Source organism: Prenolepis imparis, unplaced genomic scaffold (assembly GCF_030444845.1).
Source record: "Prenolepis imparis isolate NDT839.2.m4 unplaced genomic scaffold, iyPreImpa1.0 SCAF_6, whole genome shotgun sequence".
Taxonomy (NCBI): Eukaryota; Metazoa; Arthropoda; class Insecta; order Hymenoptera; family Formicidae; genus Prenolepis; species Prenolepis imparis.
The window spans coordinates 4,098,933-4,121,299 of NW_028141164.1; the positions used below are offsets into that span (position 1 = coordinate 4,098,933).

The window sequence follows — 22,367 nt, forward strand, 5'->3', positions numbered from 1 at the left end:
TTTTTTAAGTTTTCAAAAAATTATTTATAAATATCTGGATTTTTTTTACACGTGCAATGAATCCTTCAATTAACGATGTCGTAAGTAGAATCTCTCAATTGTAGTACAGGCAATAAATACGTCTTACTCGAATGTTTCTTTTATCTCATATACAAAACGTGCAAATACAATTACAATCATAGTGAACCACAAAGACGCACGTGAAATATTTGATAAAACGTACGATAAAAGTACTAACACAGAAAGCTTAATTTTGTGAAATTAATCGACCGACAATTCGTAATCGAAAGCAAAATCTGTAGCGAAAAAATACATGCTCGTCTTTTTTTCTTTTAGATTCGCGAAACAATATATTGTACGAAAAATAAAATAAAATGCAGCTAGTGCGTGTTCGTGTTGCGCACCTGGGGACCCCATACCTCAATGTGGTTATTACGGTTGTAGTGAAGGTTAAGAACTCGGTAGATTTCCGAGTCGCCACCGACTCGTAGATCCTCGACGCTCTTCACGCCTTCCGAAACCGCTTGTCTCGCGTATTTCTCCATTTGGATGTAGTAGAACTCCCTAAAACGATAGAAAAATGGCATACATTAGACAATGTGATAACTTTGTCAAAATTCGCAAAAATATACTTAATAATTTTAAGTCAACTTAATTGATATATGAGCTTTCATATAAATAAATTCAATGGCTCGATGCGTATATCGGAGTGTCAATTAATAATAATAAATCTTTCTACGTCATCGCGGCTGATTCTTGTCTCGCCTGGTTTTCAACGCAACAGACAGCGGCAACGCTAATGCGTCATCGATAATTAATTAAAGATCGATGCTAACAGTGGTCTGACGTAAGCGGAAGGAGATGAAAAAAAGAAGGAAGGGGACGACGCACGTGGAGAGCTCTATGCGAGCTCTCCTCGACGTTAAGCGGACAGACGCAAAGAGACGATGAAAAAGGTATCGTATCGAAAGACCCGATGTGCTCCTCGTAACGTACGATGCGATCGATGCGATATTACGCATTCCTACTCGTAGAACGACCTGCAAAATCGGTTGTTACTTTTACGCTCGTTAATTAATGCGGAAAAATAAACACGACTCGTTAATTGGCAGATAATTGTTATAGGAATAATGATCAGAGTACGAGGGAGCTGATGCGAAGGGCAGTTCTCTTTTGCAGATGACGCATGTGAAAAGAGAAGAAAAATATGATGAATATATGAACATGCTCTGTGCGGAAGAAAATTATTAATAGAAAGTTTAAATTTATAGCATTTTTATATTTGGCTTTCATTTTTACTTGCAGGTTTTCGTGAAGCGTTTTATTTAATACTAAGAGATTTTATTTGCGTTATTTCTATATATCTCCTCTTTCGGTATATCTTACAAATATGACCAGAAAAATGGATAAAGTCTACAAGATGCGACCTACGTCAACATTTTTTTATTCTTTTATCGACCATCTATGCGGCTTCTAGGTATTAAAACTCATCTTTAGGTACATATTAGCATCAGCCGAGTATTTTCGTAGAATTAAGTATAATGCAGTGGTTGATCTTGCACATTGAATCCCTCGGAGATGCAAAGAAATACGAAAGCGCGGTACGCCTCATCATCGCTGAATACTCGACAATATAAAGCAACTGCCTACAACTCTGGTTTAGTGTCGTTGAGAGCAATTTTTAAGATTGCTTCCGCTTGGCAAATCGGAACTTCATTTGCGAGAGAAAACGGAAAATGGACAATGGAATGTTTAGCGACCTAAATTAGTAGGACGTTTTTCAACTTGTCTCGAACCATTCAATAAATTTTTATCATTTGCGACCGTAAAATTCTCGCTGATATATTTTTACAATTCTGCATCAAGGCAAACATTATTTTATCTACATTAATCTACAATATTTTTGTTTGTAGATTGGGAAAGCTCGGAAGAACTTCACTTGTTTCTCTTGACGAAGAAAACAACGGGATCTTCCGCAACGTTCACCCTATTCAAAACCGCTGAAAGAAAGAAAGAACGACGGAAGCAGAGACGAGCGAGGGGGGGGGGGTAGGTTCTTCTCGGTCGATCATTCCGAATTGGCTTTACTGCCAATTAAGATAATTTCGCGTGCTCTTATCAGCAGTCAGTCGGAGAAAGTTACGCACGCGGGAAGAAGCGAAAGAGGAGAGTTCTCCAGCCCTTCGAATACCTTCCCTCTTCATCTCCTCGAAACGTCACCATCCACCGGCGAGCCGTCCCCGACTTCGCCCTATGCATGTGTTACCTGCGTCTATAATCCTTACTCAACCATCCATCGACCGTATTCAACCTCGTCGGATCGCCGAGTATAGACGGTATATTGCCGAAGTGTAAGTGGTAGAGATACCTATGTATTACGCTTACGTACCTATATTAATGTATATCGTACGTCCTGGACGCACACATATGTGTACGCGTGCGCACACGTGTATACGGGTATCTACGAAGTGCCTAATTAAAACAGACACCCGGAGACAGAGAGAAAGCGGCACGAGAGACAAGGCTGGCAGTATAATGGGGCGCGAGGGAGACGCCGCTAGTTCCGTAGTCTGTTTGACAAAAAGCCCGAGTGCTAGAATTGCCACTCTTCGACCACCAAGTGCAGAGGATAAGAGCAACGATGAGCGAGAGAAAGCATTGGCGAGATGAGGGAAAAGGAGAAAGAGAAAGGGAGAAACATATATATATATATATATATAGGTGGTGAAAGATGTGCGGACAAGTAAGCGAGAGCGAATGCTAGAGGGTGAGAATCGCGGGATCATTCATTATAGTATTGTATAATTAGGATAATAATAAGCTCTTCAGGGCTTCTCCGGTTTTCTTGCGCTCCGTTGCAACGGGCTGATATCGCGAGAAAAAGAGAGAAGGAAGAAAAAAAGGTTAATGAAGAAGAGAGAGAGAGAGAGAGAGGAAAAAGGCATGAGCCTCCGCGTAAAGGTACTAATTATTAGTATCTAATTATAACACGCTTCGTCAACGAAAAAGAATGAGACACATGTAGAGATCGCGACGTTCCAGATTCTTTCTTCGAAGCGGACTCTTTCGCCTCCTGTTTCATCTCCTATCATTTAACTTTCTCGTTTTACCTTTTAATTCGAGGCAACTTAAAAAAAAACGCGAACATAGTCACGATATTTGTGTGTGACGTTTACTAACAAATATTTGTATTCTGAAGTTTAAAGTCACTTTGTCTCTGAGATAATATGATTTCCGATCGGGTGCGTTACGTCTCGCTCTTGTTTTGTAATAAATGTACTTTTTCTTACGGTATGTATAAAAATGCACGAGACGGAGAGAAAAAAGATAAATAAAACGGCCTAGAAGTGTCGCATATTGAAGCAGTTAATGGTAAGCGTGTTTTCCGACGTGATGCCTCCTTCAACCGCGATCTTCATCGTTGTCAGTCGCTTTTTCAACGCGCCGCTTTTGTGATGTGTGCCGTATATACGAGAGCACCAATTAAAAGGGAAATTCTTGGCCACTCAAAAAGTTTTTTTTTATATCCGCGCCATTCTGTAGTTATATTCGGTCCATTCGCGATAAACAGTGCGTACGTGTCGAGATATTAAAGAAATTGAATTGGAAATGATCTATATAATTTTCACGTAATTCTATAATAGATGTGTAAACTGGAAGATTTTCTTTTTTTTCTTTGCTTAACAAGAATTACTTAGAAACTTATATTATAGAGTTGTAGAGCATCTAGAGTTAAAACTGATCGCCTCTTTAAATATATTATTTAAATTATCAATAAAAAAGATTGAAAGATTAAAAAGACAAACAAGAAACGTATTTTTCTTTGCTATAAACAGAAAAAAAATTTGCATTGTGACTTTAAGAAACTGGGCGGGCAAAGATATACAAAAGACATGGCGAGAAGTCGTATATACCTTCTGGAAGTTTGTATCTCGCCTTACGATATATCCCCTTTCCCGATCTCTATTCAAGGAACGTACTTCTTAAGTCACCGAACCAGCCTGCCAAGCCCCTTTTAACGGTTATGCCAAGTCGGTCGACCTCCGACAATAGCGAACGCCGCAGCCCTCAAAGACGACTTGACCCTGAACGTTTCAATCCCTAACCACCAAGGTTTCCTTGGTGAAACTTTCCCACGGCATTTCTCTCTTATAGAGGTTGTAAGAAACTTGCGAATTCATTCATCTTTCTAAAAGAAAGAAGCAAAGATACCACTGGTGTGGATTTTTATCTGGAAATTTTATCATAAGATTATCAGTTTGACAATCCATAATTTTTGTAACCCCCGCAAATTTTCTTGTTAAAAATTATATTAAAAATATATACATATATTTAATAAATATAATAAATAAATATGTAAATATATTTATTAAATATATTGCATATACGACTCTACATATAATTGTCGACAGACTGAGCTGACAGATCGGCTGACAGGTCGCAACCGCAGACTCGTCGGCTCGAGAGCGCGGTTAAAGAATTGGAGAGACGTACGCCGTCGTCTACCATCGTCACGCTCTATTTTACGGCGCGACGCGAGACGGGAGGTCACGAGGCGTGAAAGTGCGTGTAACGAGAGAGCATTAAGCGTCCGCGCGTTAGAATTCGCGCGCGAGCGCGTCCGTGCGCGGGTGGCCGCGCGTGGTAGATGTGCGTGTCGCGTCTTCTCGCACGTCGTGCGTCGATGAGCGCGACGCGGATGGATGAGCGACTACGCGCGTTTGCCCACTGGGGTGTAAGAGTCTATTCAGAGGGCGCGTTCAAAAAGGTGTCGTATAGGGTCTTGATGTTGCGCCGCGCGCATGCACCCTTCTTAATTAGTAATTAACACTTTAATGCTGTCTGCACTCAGACTTCGCTCAGATTGCGCTCGCGGCAACCTTGATTTTAAACTCTCTCACTCATTGGAGAACGGGAGGGCATGGCACGGAGGGCATGGCATGGAGGGCGTCGCGGAAAATGATTTATAACTAAAGCACAAGTAGAACAGAACCAGTTTACGCCGACACGTCGGTTTAAGATTGTCAAATATGTATGTATGAATCAATATTAGAGATAATTAATTAATTATTAATTATGATAAATTAATTTCGAGGACGAAGGACCTCCAAGTCGGACCCCCCAGTCAATGTTGCGATCATTAGTTTACATATTATATTGTTTTCAGAATTTCACACTACATCGATTTCATCTTCATTCATTTGCCACATAAGTTAGCACAAGCGAATATCTTTTATATTATTTCAGAATATGTTGCTTTCCGCGATATTTCGCAATTGCGTGCGACAAAAAGTGGCGCCACTACTTGGGGAAGATCTTCCCCATTCTCTTTTCGGCGGACACGCGCGTCCACGTCCCCGCACCACGTGCGACGTCGCCCCGTCAGCTAAGCTGCCTTTTTTTCACGAGCAAGTTTCCTAAGCCTGCGAGACAATCGGCCGGCGATCGCACGGCAGATGTGCCCCCGACAATGAGCTTCTGGGCCCTCGCCCTTCATAAAAGAGGGAACCCGAAGAACGATGGCGCGGAGAAGGGACAGAAAGGGGATTGCGGGGAGAGAGGCCAGGCGAGAATGAACACGGGGGTTCTAGGCACGACGGTATCGAAGGTTCCGCGTGCCGCACGCGCCGATCTTACAATGCACACTTCTCGTGTGCCCCTTGCTTTTCGACTTTCCCTTCTCGTCCCTTCGCCCCTTGCATCTGGCTTGCCTTAGACCCGTTCCCTCTTTCATCCCTTGGCTGGCAACTTCTGTCCTTTTCCTTCCCAGCTGGTTCGCGTATTCTTTCCCCTCACCCCTAGGAAGGATGCAAAGCATCGGCAGACAGATAGACGGATAATTTTGTCAGCTACACACGCACTTCTCGACGTAAATCCGTCGCGTATGGGACTAAATTTATTATGCAAAGACCGCGCGAATAATAATAAGGATCACAGTTTGCCTGTAGCGTGCGCGTTTCACGTAGATGAATGATATATTTCACTAGGAATAATAAAAGAATAATCAAGAATCGAGAGATAAGAAAAAAAATCGGCAACGTCAACTTTAAATCGATTTTAATCGAAAAATTGAAAAGTTTAAAACAATCGATCTTGTATCGTGCATCCAACCGGTATAAAAGTTATCGTTAAGCTCTTCTCTTAACGAAGAAGATACGCACGGCGGAAAAATGAGGGGAACGTAACTACATTTCTTGCACTTATGGCAACGAGCGAACCCCTTGACGCAAAGTTTTAGACCGGCCACCCCCTTCGAAGTAGAAGAGAAACAAAGAAGAAGGGAAAAGAGTAGGAGCTACGGGGCTTTGCAGGGGTGTACCGTCCAACCGAGGCTGAGGTAGGGGTGGTTTTTCAAAGCTATACGAGGAGTAAGAGAGAGGCGAGCTCCTAGGGTCGGCGCACAGACCGAAGCGGACGAGGACGGGGAAGGGGGGTAGAAGCTTGGACGCAAGGGGGCGGGGGGGCAGCTGCTTTGAGCGGTTTCACTCTTCAATGGTCCCGGACTATCCCTCCTTCTGCTGCCGTGCACCCCTGTCCCCTTCTTCGCCTCGTCCGTTCATCGCCCGCGATTCGCGTCCTCGTCGCGCTTCGGCATCGGCCAAGCATTTTTTTATTCGATCGATTCTCCCTGCCGGCCCCGGTGCCGGCGTTGCACCACCCATTTGCTGCACTATGCATGTGCATCCTCGCGTGCATAAGGTGCGAAGGCTGGACTGGACTGGACTGGACCGAACTATTTGGGTACACGACAGCCCAAAGAGATCGAGCTCTAACGTGCCGTGGTCTAACGTGTTCCAATGTAATGGGAAGCAACGTTTGGATACTTCGTGACCAATCTCGTGTGTTAAATCTCATCTCGATTGCTCGCTCGGACGCTCCGAAGAGAGATTCTAGATTCTCGTATAATTCCACCAAATCCGATAAATATAAAGTGACTTTACAAAAAAATAATATATAGAGAGCTATCGCTATTATTCAATTTAATACGTATATCTCTTACGTTTATCACTATTTATTATACAAAAATTTTATACAAATTATGATATTATGCGAAATGATCAATCTGTAAATCAGTATGCACAAGAAGTGCGTATAAGTCGAAGATCATGCGTCAACGATAACTTCTCCAGTTCTAGCCTTAAATTTTGCACATCTGTCCCGAAGCTCCGATTCCTGCTGGGATGACAATGAGGCAGTTAAGTCCTCACCACATCGGCTGAGTACACACGGACAGCGAGACGAGACGCGAGAGAAGGAGGGGGAGGGGGGAGACGAGGAAGGACCGCGAGAGAAAGGGAGGCTGAGCGGGGCAACCCCCGTCGCATATACAGAGACGAGTACACCCACGGAACTGAGGCAACACACGGTAGACACATACGGGACGTTGAGCGTAGGAGAAGGGTTGCCTAGGTTAGGGACTCGGAAAACATCCTTTGTCGAATACCCTACCGGGACCGCTCAACCGCCCAGCAACTCGTTCAACCCGCTGAGAAAAAATCAATAATTCTTTGTTGCCAAGTTTACCTCCTGCCATACCACGCTAAACTACATTACGGGTGCAGCGCGTCACATCGGGAAGGGCGCAAACGAGAAGACGGAGGGAAGGCGATTCGGAGAAATAAAGTCGTCTCCATCTCGTCGTAATGCTTTACTTCGATGAAACAAGCGAAAAATCTATAAGGCCGGAAAGGGCTACTACATTCATTACGATAATGCCTATTTCTAGACGCTATATAAATCTGACAGAACCTGATCCGGTGGATTTTTTAATAAATATTCATTGATAATAACCATTGAATATTGATGATTGATTGCGTCTTATATTTGACAGTGATATGATGTTGCGAAATCGTTCATCCCTTTTCCAGAAAATCACGAGTCCAATCGTACTTATACCAGCTATTTATACCAGCGTGCGTGGACTTTATGAACTCAGGGAGAACAAAGGGAAAAAAAGAACGTCGGCGATGCGGTGAAACAAATTAGCCTGGCGCTTGCATATCACCTACAGAGTAAGGGATCGATAGTTCTTATTTGTTACCGGCGTATTGGAAACATTTACAGGGAAAGAGAGAGAGAGAGTGTGTGTGTGTGTGTGTATGTGTGTAAGTAAAGAGTAGACGAGGAGGTATTGCACATTTTCACCGCTTGAAATGGGGCCGATATTTCAGTATTCTCCCTGAAAACCCCGTAAAATGTTCGCGGCGAAAAACGAGGAATATCGTGAGATCATTGCGTGATTTCAATCACGAAGAACCGTTACGAGCACTATGAAAGATGGCGCGATAGTATAGGGGAGAGGAGTATGAGGTAAGGGCAAAAGAATAAGAATCGAAGTGTGACGAAGAGATCGAGATGGCGAGAGAGAGAGAGAGAGAAAGGGGGGAGAGAGAGAGGGAAAGAGAGAGACCACGGTGCTTTTAAGGGTGAGACTCATGGCAGTAGGGCAGTAGGTTAGCTAGGGGTGATAGGCACCCTCCCAGCATCTCTAGTGCGTATATAGTTCGTTGGGTAACAGTAAATAGGATTTGTTAGACAACTGTCGACCACCACACTGGGGATGGGTAGAGAGGCTACTGTAAATATTCCGTAGGATTACGTTTATGGCTCTTAAACGATCCCGGTCTGTCAAGTCCAGGTAAATGTAAGCGGAATCCCTTCGGACGCTCTATAAAAAAAAAAAAAAAAAAAGAGCGCCGATTTCGAGATAGCGTGCGTGAAATCGCGTTATCAATCTTACACACAATATTACCGATATCATAAATATATTTATCCGTAATCCGCGTCTTTTAATTATCTGGTCTGTATGCGAGCTTCACACATGCATACTTTCATCCCTTCGACTGTGTTCGCGAAAGATTAAAAACGGTAAAACACCTCGGCACGTACATCACATGTATACACTACAAATCGATAATCGAAAGTATATAGCTTGCATTTTTTTCTCCTCGCGGCTTATTTCAATCGAGGTCGCTCTTCCTTTAGCAGCGTTGTATATATTTGCTGCCCGTATATGTCGCGCCGTAAGATAGTCGTGCTTGCTTACTTCTAGTGCTCGCCCGCATGCTTATGATACACTCAGAAGGTGACTTGGTATATGGGCGATTTGCATACGATGCCAATAAGAGTACCGTTCGTCGAGCTCGTACGAATTCTTCGACAACGCGTGTGTCTAGCCCGTATCGATCCCACTGGCACCAAATTTTGTACATCGTTTACAATTCAAGACGCGTCATTACTCTGTTCGTTGTACGACATCCGTACAAGTGAAACGAGAAAGAAAAATTAACATCCGATATATATAAACGATGATCGGCGTGAATTAGATCGATTGAATTAAATGACGATTGTGCAGATAGCTTGTGCGGGGAAGACAGATTTTTTTTTTCTCTCTTTTGCGCGCATCCGATGTTATCGCGTGCGTATAACCCTCTCGATTTAGAAGTACTCGATCGTCACCGACTGCCAGATAGAAACGAGAGAGTGGTGCCGGGAACCGACAATATCAAGGGAAGAGTAATATCCAGACCCGAATACTGTTTGATCTGGCTCGGCGCCACGGTGTAAAGGACAGATGCAATTTGCCTGATATCGTTTTACTGACAAAAATATCGAATGACGTGGCGCCGGGAACCGTGACACCGACCCTTTCTCCCGTCTTCGAGATCACGATGGATATTATCGGTCGATTTAACGAAATTTTCGAATTCTTTTTTTTCCTGTGCGAGACTTTTCCATTAATTCCCGCGATTCTCTTTCTTTTGGTTCTAATGCGTATTCGACGATCTTTATACTTTCCATCATTCCCTTCCATTGGTTTTCAACGCGCTCTCTTCAATATCTAATATTTTCAAATGTAAATATACATCACTTCATTACATCGATTCAATTTTATTTTTTATTTTGTGCGTTAAATAATTCATCGAGATCGAATATTCGATTGTATCATAAGAGAGATGCTTACTATACCGTTCACTCGCATATTTATGTAACGAACAAAGATCGTATTAAAAAGAAGAGAGAGAGAAAAACACAAATACCAATTTTTATGGCATAATCGTTTTATAGAATTATCGTCAACATATATCGTTCAACATGTAAATCGCTTTTTACATAAAATTGACACCCTCCAGCTTTCGTTTCATTCGTTCGCACACGTGACGCACTCTCCTTTCGCGCATTTCTGATCGAACCGGCCGGCAATTAATTTTTCGAACGTTCGCGAGAGAGCGAACGATAAAAAAAAAAATAGCGAAGGGGGAAATACATTTGGCGCAGCGTCTGTAGCGAGGCGCCGCGGATGAGATTTAAAAAAAAAAAGATGGAGACGGCGAACCATGGCGGGAACAGAAGAGGAGCATGGAAAAGGAACGAGGACCGAGAATGGAAGGACGAAGCGTCGGAGAGGCAGAGGAAGGACGAAGCGTCGGAGAGGCAGAGGAAGGACGAAAGCGCGTGAAAGAGGAGAAAGCTGGAGGGTGGCGAACGGGCATCGATGGAAGAGAACGAGACTCTCGGTGGAAGAGGCAAGCACGGGGAGAGAAGCAGGGGAGGGCTTTCGGTGAAGGGGTAGGGGTTTCAAACGAAATCAATTCAGAGTCGCTGTCCAGTCGAACGTTACCCCCGCGGCTGCCGGGGTAAATGTTGGCCGAAACAGTAATTTTACGCCCGGTCCCCGGTGATCGCAAACCCGCCGCGCTGCAACTACGAAACGTCACGATGGATATCGGACCACCATCCCGATGAAATTCATGCGTATTTCATAACCACCGGAGTACGAGCGCGAGCCTCGCATATCTCGATCAGTTGGATATTTTATAAAGGCGTCTTCTCATCAGCCAATGATAATTTCATTGCAAAAGAGAGAGAGAGAGAGAAAGAGAGCGCTTGTTTACGTTTTCTATCCCTGGACAATTCTCCGAAATTAGATACTATAGCGACAATTAAATGGCTAATTGTATGCATCGCATTTTGCAGTTTAAATGATATTAGCATTATTATCCTCGTTCTCGTCTGTAGAAATGGAAATCGAAAGAATTCGTTTAACGAGAGATGTAATTAATTCGGCTTTTATTGCGCGCGAACTATAATAGAAGCGCGTGCTTTGGAATTGTCAGATATAATTGGCAGATATGCGTTATATTATACAAAAATGGCCTAAGAATTTCCTTCATAATCGGTTACATTTAAGTACCTTTTTAGGAACATCGAATAAGCATTGCATCAGGCTTCAAATATAGAAGAATGGTAGAGACGAGGCAAAAAAGGAGAGAGGGAGAGAGAGAAAAAGAGGATTGTGGAGAGGAGGGAAAGAGCACTAATGCGAGGGCATAACGAAGTCGGCGGTAATCCATGCACGGACAATTTCATTTCTGCCGTCGTGTAACCCTCTTTCTTCCGTTCCCTCGCGTCCTGCGTTTCTCTATCTCTCTCTCTCTCTCTCTCTCTCTCCTTTTCTCTCTCGCATGTTCGTTCTACGGCTCGAGCCTGCGCGGTAACTTTTTTGATAAACTGTTTTCCGCGTTTTTCGCCGGTGGATGTAAATTAAATCCTTCATGGAGGCTGGCACAGACTCGCCTCTCTTGACTGCCCCCCAGGATCCCGGCCATGTATCCTCCGCTCCCCGTCCCGTCTCGCGCCAGAGCCGCCCGCGTTTAGTACTTCCGATATCACGCCGCAACCCCCTTCGCCTACGAGCCGTCACAGGCGAATACAAAGCCGATTAGAACGAAACGCTGGGAACATTATCATATCGCATTTTTCGCCAAGATTCGCCCGATGAGCGCGCACGCCGCTGTGTCGTGTGTCTAGGATTTCACGCCAGGGTGTGTGCGTGAACGCGCGCGCACGCACACGCATACACGTCCGCGCGGAGATCTTTCGAACACGGGGATGAAAAACGGCGGCAGCCGTCTGGATGACTGGCATGGGGTCGTTGCTGACTACCGGAGGGACGAGCGGGAGAGGGCAAATGGGTAGCATTGGCGATGGACGTGACGTAATGGATTACCGGTTGCAGTTTCCCGGGTAACTCATTTTTTAATCTTTACGTACGATGATTTTTTCCGGTCCGCCATCGCGATTGCTCAAACTGCAGAAAAACTCGCATCTCGATAAAATTTGGAAATTACTTTCGCGTTAAGCATTCAGCATCGCATTCGAAATTGCGCGTATAATTAAGACGTTTTATTAAATTAAAGTGTGATATATAAGCATTGATCGGTTAATTTGTTGCAATATAATTTAATACAAAAAAATTTGTTTTGCGCAAAAAATCTATCTCTTGACATTTCTTCTACAAGTGTATAATATAAAAAAAATTTTAGAGCACATGCAGATATTTTAATATATATATTCAATCAAAACATATAAAAGCTACATTTATTTTTTAACTACTTCTTGTGTGTGAAAATGTAATGTTATATTAATATTTAATATAGTAATTATTAATAAATAAATATATATATAAAACCTTCTAAGTTTCTAATATTTTTTAACATAATTTTTAAAATATTTTCTCATGTATAGACTTTTTATATCTCGAAAAAAGAATGAACGAACTACTATTAATTTAGAAACGCGAGCGTTCTGATTCGCGGTTTCGTAAACATTTTTACTCGCAAGCGGGTTCAATGAACTCTTTTAATTGTCCGGCAACAAAACCGGAAAAAAAGATTCGCTTTGGGGAAATCTTTGGCGAGGAGTGTACCGTACTTATGCTGCAAGTAGCAGCTCATAGCGGCGGATTAGCCTTGCAGTAGCGATGCTTACATCCCCTATAAAGCCTCCGCTGCCATCACCCTCCCTCTCGCCCACTCGCTGCTCCTGCTCCTTTTTCCTTCCCCGCATGTCACCTCAACCATTCTACCGCCCCCTCTGCGAAACCCCCGGCAGCCAACCCCCGCTTCTCCTTCGTTGTTCCTCTCGCGATAGCCCTGCGGCCACAGCATTGTCTGCCGCTCAGCCAATACTTGGTCGTGTTTCTCCTACTTGTGTTCATTATCAAAAAATTCGAGAAGAACCGACTGCTGCTATCGGCTGCCTGCTGCAACGCCAGCAGGAACCCCTTATGTTACGTTACTGACGTTTCACGAGGGTGGCCCCGTGTATGCCCGTTCTTCCGCGTTCATCCGTGCTGATCCGAACTTTTATTCTTCCTGTTTGCTCGCATGTTAAATCACACGTGAACATTTAATACAAGAAATTTCAGTTAATTATTTCCCGCAACTAATCTAAACGCTTGTCAAAACAGAGAGCAGCAACATGTAATTTGACAATCTTCAATATTAACGTTGATGTATTGGCTGTTACGTTTCAGTTAAATATTTGAGAACGAAAGTTAATAATCTGTCTACGAGTTCCCGCAAGCTTGAATCGCGAGAATGGTCAACAATGAAGATTAGGTTGGCCACGGTGCTTTTTTTTCTAAAAAAGTCGGCTATGAATCTACCGTTGGTTTAAGAAGTGGTTCAACATTACTTAGAATTTTATGGTATATATGCACTGCTGTGGGAAGTTAGCTCGTCGGTGATTCAATATCCGTCTAGAAGAGAAGGAGTTTTCGAGAGAGAAGTCGCCGCGAGCAAAGAGCGAGAAGGAAAAAGCAACTGGAGGAATTTCAACCAAGACAGAGATTTCGCTGGTAATAGATGTGAACGCAGTGTAGAGACGCAAAAGAGAGTGTAAGAGACGGTGGAGGCGGAGGTAGTTAAAAGGCGATGACGACAGAGGGGTGAGAGAATAGGAACGAGATGGGCAGAAAGCGGGAGAGAAGGAAGTAGCTGTGGCGAGGTAGTCGTGGTGCACGGCTAAGAGAGAGCCAAGCGTACCTAATTAGTGCCAAGAACGTAATTAAGTAATTTTTAATTAAGTGACTGCCGTTTACGCGCACAACCACCACGTATGTGGTGGGTGAGCTTGCTCGATTCAAGGCGTTTCATCTACAGTAACGAACTGGGTTTATTGTTCTTCGAAAAATCGACTTTCTCATAAGATTTCTCGGAATTGCAAATCCCTGGAGTCGATTAACGAGGCTTCATTAATGATATTAATACAAAATATCGCATAGAGCAACAATTTAAGAAAATATTTGCACGAGATAATATATATTTATACACAGAGAAAAAAAACTTGTTTAAATATGTATTTTATATAAAACAAATTATATCGACTATTTAAGCAATTGCGACATAAATTCGTTTTAAAAGTCTTCTGTGATAAAATATAAAGCGTAAATATTTTTATCTTATATCAATAATATTATTTCATATGGTTTATTAATGATATATAAATTTCTTTGAGACATAATTTTCAGCGTGCAACATTCATTGATACGCTGATGAAAGCTGAGATATCGTATAATATTGTCATACGTATAAACAATCAGAAACATGATTTAGATTTATCGCGCGAAATCCAATAGATATATATATTATTAAATGTCTACAAAAATAAACCTTAGGAAAACAGAAATGATAATTCGATAATAACAATTCGCCAAAGTATTTTGAGACATAAAAATGTTCGATAAATAAATGCATATTAAAGGTCCAATTTAGTAGAAAATTATAACGAGTTGTTTGTAATTTAAACGAAAACAAGATATTTTACAAAATAATAAGAGGAAACGAAAATGCTACTACTATAATGTCCGATAATTTCCAAAAATTCTTTTCTAATTTATTACATTACATGTATTTGTATATAAACGCTCTTTAAACATATTTGTTATATACCCCTTTGTAAATATTCTTTTGTAAATATCAAGAGATGTAGCTTCCGTTTCCTTTCTTCGAAAGTCTGACTGCAACGCTCTCAGTAAGACCAACCGGCCGAAAATCAAAGACCAAAGTTTCCTTCTGTTCATTAACAACCAAGATACATCCCACTGTCTCTACCCCTTTTCTTTATCCTTCCCTTCTGCGTTTTCCTCCTCGACTTCTTCATTTCGATTCTTTCTACCACCTCGCGGCAACTTTTATCTCAAAGGATTTTTACTTGCTCATTTTTCTCAGAATCTCTTGTTCCTTTCGAGGATCGCTCTCGCGCGATTAGCTTTTTCTTTTCCTTTCTGAACGACTGAGCGACGAGATGTATATGTATATATAGAAATATTTAGCTGCGCGTGCCATAAAAAAAAGCTCGCGCTTTTTGATCTCGTTTCACGAGATCGCCTTTTAACCGGCGAAGGTGATACGAAAAAGATGTCACGGTGAAGACGTTAATATCCAATATCAAAAGATATTCGATAAAAAAGAGATGAAGAAAAAATCGACCGATAAATAGTACGAAATGACGGATAATTGCGAGGAAGATATTAATGGTTTCCCGTTTCCACGGAGTTAAGCCGCACTGAACGGCTCGCGAGTGGATGCTGAGAATCTGCCCCCTTGTCTTCTGCACGCGAGGGTACATGCATGTACGCTTAGGAAAACACATATGCTTCCATCTCTACCTCAATAAAAGGCACGGATTTTCTACACTCGTTACCGCTCTTTCCCTTGGCTCGTAACCTAGACCGGCTTATTTCTCGCAGCGGCAAGAGAGAATCCGGTGTTCGCCATCGCCATCGTGTATGTATACGCGTGTCTAGGCTTTCACGCCACTGGCCACCCACGCACATGCCAATCCTCCGTCAAGCAACTGGGTGAGTTCTTGAATAAGCCCCACCACTCTCCCAATAGTAATCTTGTGGAGTTAAAACGCGAGCCACCATCAGAAGTAGAGAACGTAAGCAGTTTTTTCTTTTTTAATCCAAGATTGCTCGGTTCTCTCAATTTCTAAATAAATATTCTTTTTCGGTTTAGTGTCTAAGAGATGCAATATAAAATAAACCAGTCACAAATATCTGGGGCATCTAAATCTTTTCTATGTATTCCATCACGTATTAAAAATAAATGTTAATAAAACAATTTCATAGATTTTATCATTAACGATCGTATAGTACGGAAATAAAATATGTTTATCCTTGACTAGAAGTTTATCATTTTTATCCTGTCGCTTATAATCGCTACCTGGATCGTAAATGCCGGTATATATAAGTATGTACCAGAAATTCTCGCTGCGACGGCCCTCGATAATAGCATGTCACTAGGTGAGAAGATCATGGCTCGATACAAGCAAAGGTGCGCTTTACTCGGAAGCGTGGGAGAGGTGCTGCGTGTCACGGTAGGGCCGGTAGTTACTAAGAACGCGTGGACAGACCGCACGAAGGAGGAGAGCGAACGCTAATGACCGGTCACGTGTCCGACCGGGAGCGAGATAAGGGTTGAAAAAGGAAATTTGTGTTTAGAAAATTACCGCGTCATTACCCCGACTCCGGCACGTCGCTATATATATATATATATACGAACGAGCAAGCGACACGGTAATGCTCGCCCACGAAACCGATCGTCGGTTGATAAGAATGAGGCGAAGAAGAAATTAGAAAGAGAAAGCCGCCGTCGGGATCATCCCCTTTCGGGGAGAATTATTTATCGAATATTTCGCACGGCGATAAGCAGCCCCTTGAAAGCGTGACTGGGTAAATTCATCGTGGACTTCATTATTCGACTACTCGAGAGAGCTTTCGATTCTTCGATTTGTGTATCGTATATACTTTCTCCGTCTCATAACTGTCTCTTCTTTCTCTACGTCCTCTTCCCGCAATATTATATTATTTAGCTCGTGTTTTCTCGTCAACTGCCACTTGGAGGTTCTCTCTTTATCGAAGATATCACTGTCCTCCAGTTTCCGGAGATGCTCTTTATATATCTAACCGAAATTAATCCCACTCCGTTTATAAATCCGTTCTCAATTCATCGCTAAATAATGCGAGGAAAATATTTTAACGTTCACTCGATTGAATATGTTTATCGGAAAATGCTCGACGGATCAACGAGATGTTGCACTCTCTCAGAATTGCACAAGTAAAATATTGATTCATTACCGAATCGTATATCTCATGACGGAAAAGACGGAAAATAACTGCTTTTTAAATAAGTATCCGAATCTCTCACATAGAAAGAGATATATTCTTTACATTATAGAGATAAAATTAAATATCAAGAATATATTAAACGTCGAAAAAGAATAAATACAATATTTAAAAACGGGAAATCATTGTTCGATTCTCGTTCCGAGGCGGTTCAGGTTTTTCGTGCGAAATGAATTCACTGTCCTGAGTTAGAACTCCGTGTCGTGTGTACGTTCGCTATCCATTCCGTTGTCCATTATATACGACATAAAATTTTCTTCCATCCTGCAGAGATAGGATCTATCGCTACCTCAGTCGCGTGTCCTACCGTGGGATCTGATAACGAACGAACCCGAGTCCGCCCGCGCATCTCTTTTTCTCGCGTCCTTCCTCCACTCTTTCGCGTTCAACGCGGGGTGAACCGACCGATCGGTCGGTCGGTCGACAGACAGACGGACAGACGGGGTGAGATGCGAGGAGATAGAGACGGGTGCGCGCGCGCGTTTACACACATACATATATGCCGCAGATATGAACATGCACACACGTCGTACCCTGGATCGCAGACGACCCCAATCATCCCCCACGGCGTGCTTCATCGAACGAAGGCTGTCAATATCGTCGGTATAAGCAGGTCCGATGATGTACGCGCGACGTCAACGAGTCTCCGTAAGATATCGGACGTGCTTTCGATTCGACGCGAGAGCGTGAGCGTGAGAAAATAGGGTGCGAACGATCGCTTTGTGTCGCATGGCCGCCTTGCTCTCTCATTCTCTCTCTCTCGTCGCTCTCTTTTTCCATCACTCTGTGCTTTTCGCTCTTCATTCCTTTTTTCCTTTCTTTCTATCTCTGTTTCTTCTCGAATCCGATTTTCTCCGGCATCTGCCGCGCCGGGGGATGTACAATGATAAATGACATCGTTGGGTGAAAATGTTACGATTACGAAAATCATATAGCGTCTAAACGCGTTATCATTTATGTAAGACTCTTATGATATTGTTTATAAAAATTACGTTTGTTTTATATGAGATATCCTCAGCATTTTATCAGAAAATACACGTATATTACGCGATGCATCTCTTATATTTTTAGTTAAATACGCTGATAAAGTAATTCTAATTTTGTTTTGCCTCCTTTTATAATAACTTTACTGAACAACCGTACGTGACGAATAAATCCATATAAATTTTACAACTAGGGGAAAACTAAGTATTTGTGTTACATTATCCATGTTCAGAAAAAAAATTTTATCCGCTCTTTTTTCCTACGTCGTATCCCTTTGATATCCATGAATCGATAGTTGGAGATTGATCAATCAGTAAGAATGTACTTAGGTTTTCTGATCGACGGCCTGTATATTTTATATAGGGAACGAGACACGACGATATAATAATCGACGTAGCAGGTGAAGGCGATGGTGGTCTCGGCCCATTCTCGTGACAAAAGTACAACGATGATCTAGGGTGGGAAAAGGATAGAGGGTTGACCGTGCACGTAGAATAATGTAGCGACGTATTTCCGCATAGGAAGCCGTGCATTAGGTTATCAGATCGAGCACGCGCGACAATGGCTGGTAGAAAAAGAGGAGGAAAAAGTCGGAACAAACCCCTTACGTGATTAGTGGTAAAAGGGAAGAATTCCGAGTAGATGCTTGCGGAGGTAAAAGTATCAATCTTCGAATTTTCTTTGAATTAACTTTCTTCGTAAAATGAGAATATAAATTTCACAGCGTATCTCTCAATCAGAAGCGAATAATAATGAATTACGCGAATTGAATTATTTTAAAATCTTCGTAAGAAAGATGTAAATTCAAATTTTATTTTATAATATGATATTTTAAATGACTGATGTACGCGTATATATGTATATATGTATATCAATTATTGATATATACATACAGACAGATTTATCTCGCATAAGAATATTAAATGAAAATTTCTGACTATATTATGGTATATATATATTTATATGTGTATATGTATATTATGTATATATAGTATATATATCATGACTAGTACTTTTTACATTTAGAAAATATATTCATAGTTATAATACATCAAACAAGATATATCACATGACGTAATATTACATGAAATATTCAATCTTATAGATTTTAAATTTGATATCCAAATTTATGCGAGAGAAACTATTTTATTTATTTAAAAAATTGTAGGCAATATTTTAGAGTGCAAGACTCAACTCGGAGTGAATCTCATTAAGAAAAATTTCGAAAGGATAGGAGTAAAATGACAAAAAAGGTGAAGAAACCCTCGGGCCAATGTACCGAAATATACTGAAGCACAGTAATTAGCTTTGTGCGTACCGTCGAATACGAGCGTGCAATTTTCGCTGGACGTTTGAAAGTTTCGCAAACATACCGCGTGCTTGCTCTTTTATCTTCGATTCGATTCTTTTGAATAGTCCCAATGAATAAAGTTACACAGAAGACTGATAATTAACAGCCGATACAAAATAGACACAGAATTGTTTACTTTTTAATTTTCAATGAAAGATATTCTCGGAACATTCTATTCTTGAGTCTAATAGCAGCGTAAGATGGAACGTTAAGTATCGTAATTCACTCGATCATTATCTTGTGTTTTATTTATCGTCGCGCATGCAATTTTTATGCAGGGTATATCTGAAAGTTGTAGACTTTTCTTCATATACCGTAATCGTGGAAGCGATAGAGGTGCCGGCATAACGCGGAGGCATAAGCGCGCGAGGACTTACGATTTTCATGAGAGAGTGGACATCTCGTGATAAGAAAGTGGTAATAATGTAACGGCGCGGCCACGTGCGATTCACCTTCGACCGCCCTGTATCTTGGATCTGTACTGTACTCAGCCTAATTATAATCAGGCTAATGCCTGGTCGGACAGTATGTGTCGGTACCTACGGCCTTGTACGCGCTTCTATACCTGCCGCTATGTAGGCAGCGTTACTTATCCCCAGCTGCTACGAGAGAGGGTAATTAAGATTCGGACACACCCATCGTGACTCTCGTCTCTTGGGCTCTGACCGCTTCTGCAAAGGGAGTGGTCGATCCCTCGAAAACCTCGTTCTCGTTTGCATACACGAAACGCGCCTCTGTTATCAGAAACGTCTTCCACGATTCCATTCTTTCGAGGGGGTATGCTGAACGAGACCGAAAATGTCCGAGATTGTGTAGGGGAGTGGCGAGCAGATTGTCCGTCGAGAATTCTCGAGATTTTCTACATGACTATCCGCTCCGTTTTCATGGATTTGATTATCCATTCGGTACAAGATAGTGACCGCGTCCCGAAAATAATTCAATCTCGTTAATTTACGATTTAAATGAGATCGAAAATTGGCACGAATTGATTACATCTGAAGATTTAAATTTTAAAAATTCCTCTACTGAAAGCGTTTTAATACCTTTATTTGTTCTAATATTAAAATGTCTCTAAATTCGCCTCTTTCACACACGAGCATATTTCGATTTTCACAAAATATCTTTTATCTGTCTTTTTTTCTACGAATGATTTTCTACGAATGATAGAGCGAGAGAGCGATGGAGTATTATACAAGAAACTAGCTGTTCGCGTAGTATACTTAATTTATAAAGATTATTTGCTACATTACTGCTATAAATTCAAAATTGTATATTACTCACCGGAAATTGGAGAACCACTTGACCAGCTGTGCTGTATTGTTTTTATTGAACTTGATGTCGGGGAAGTACATCTTAAGGACGGCCGAGGACGGGTACCTGACCCAGAAGAACATCAGCTTCGCCTTCCTCAGATGCATCGGCGTCAGCGTCGACGAGTTCACCGCGGTTAAGGAAATAGTCATTTTGCAATGTAGAGACACACACATATAATATGTATATACGAAAGATTTCTTGCAATCGCAAAAGAGAAGAGATTAAATTAAAAGAGAAAAAAAATGCGATAGAGAAAGCTATTGGCCCTCGCTTTTTGAGCATCTCAAACGTAATCGTGTTTTCTTTTGTATCGAATCGGATTAGAAATCGTACAAATTGCGGCTATCGCCGAGGGTAGACGGTAGAAGGGTTCTTTCTGCGAAGTTTTGATCCACGATTGGCCGTATCCTCAGCAGAAGCCTTACCGACTCCTTATTCGTAATAGGATCTCTACATGTGGTTTCAATAGAATCTTATTCGATTAATTCGCGTTCTACTACGGCTCTCTTCGCGACAAGTTAGTTTATATAACACGTACATAAATATAGATCATCGGTGCACAAACAACGGTTAATCTCGAGCTTAAATCTCGAGAATTTTTTCGAGAAAGAAAAAAAAAACAAGAAAGAGAAAAAAAGCGCGAATAATCGGCAAAATGCATTCGGATGCATTAAGCGGCTAGAACGAATCGCGAGACTAGGATGCGTCCAGAGGAGCGCGGAGTAGCAGATCGTGTCACGGCGATGCACGACGCGCTTAACCAACCCCAAGAGAGAGAGAGAGAGAGAGAGAGAGAGAGAGAGAGAGAGAGAGAGAGGAGGGAGTAAAAAAAATGCGCCATTGATTTTACATCAAAGGCCGACTAAAAAGGCGGCAAAGAACGGCACACGCTACTCGATCGAGCGACCCGGTCCAACATGCCGATGCAGTTCCGACATTGCATCGGACGATCGCCGCTCACACAAGCCCGGGCGCGCGAAACTCGTCTTTTTTCACTGCTGCACCGAGGCTGCGACCTCCCCGAACTCCCTTCCCGCCAGCCATCGGATCTCTCTGCACGTTCTTTCGGTAACTCAGAAATAAATCGCGACGCGGTAGATCGTGCACGATAATCGAGCTGATGTATCGTTTGGGGTCTCTTTCTCTAACGGGTTTAAAAGTTTGTCTTAATCAGATGCAAATGCAGCTTTAATTATTCCGAAACTAAGTCGCAAACGGTTCAAATAAATTCTTGATGAATTCTTAAATAAATTTAAATGACTTTTTATCTGTGTCTAATTTCGTCAAGCATTATAAATTTATAGCGCAACAAATTATTCGATAAAAGTCAAATTTACTACTTCTCGACAATCTGCAAATCAATAAATTTTTAATTAATCGTTATCATATATATAAAAAACATCGTATATAATTATTTATAGACATTTAGAAATTATGATATATTATTGGAGAATATGAAAAGAAATATGATTTATTAAATTTTTATAATTATGTAAGTTTGTTTCTAATAAAAAAATTTCTTTAAAAAAATTCATTTTTTATGTACACATTTGTACATCAAATTATACCCACAAATTATGACTGATATATTAAGTATAGTGAAGGGAAACAACATCTTTTTCTTTATAAGTTAAAAAGCGAAAGATGCGTAAATGTAAATAAAATACGATGCATAGGAATTTAACACTACAAAGACGCGTATCATCGAAACCAGCTAAAGTAGCTTATCTACGATAAGTCGAG

The 22,367-nt window shown here is 41.7% G+C and overlaps 1 protein-coding gene across 4 annotated transcripts in view; it reads right to left on the reverse strand.

The window, feature by feature from the left end:
* The window catches only part of LOC145937714 (homeobox protein prospero), a 50,122-nt gene that overhangs the window by 23,660 nt on the left and 4,095 nt on the right, over positions 1-22,367 (reverse strand). For 2 of the 4 annotated variants that reach the window (XM_083041000.1, XM_083040999.1), the window contains exons 3-4: positions 20,592-20,746; positions 420-564 (exon numbers count right to left, since the gene is read on the reverse strand). In XM_083041000.1, the coding sequence (XP_082897126.1) occupies positions 420-564; positions 20,592-20,746 (300 nt within the window). Of the gene's footprint in view, positions 1-404; positions 565-20,591; positions 20,747-22,367 lie in introns of all 4 variants that reach the window. The other 2 variants (XM_083040998.1, XM_083040997.1) reach the window with 1 other exon arrangement.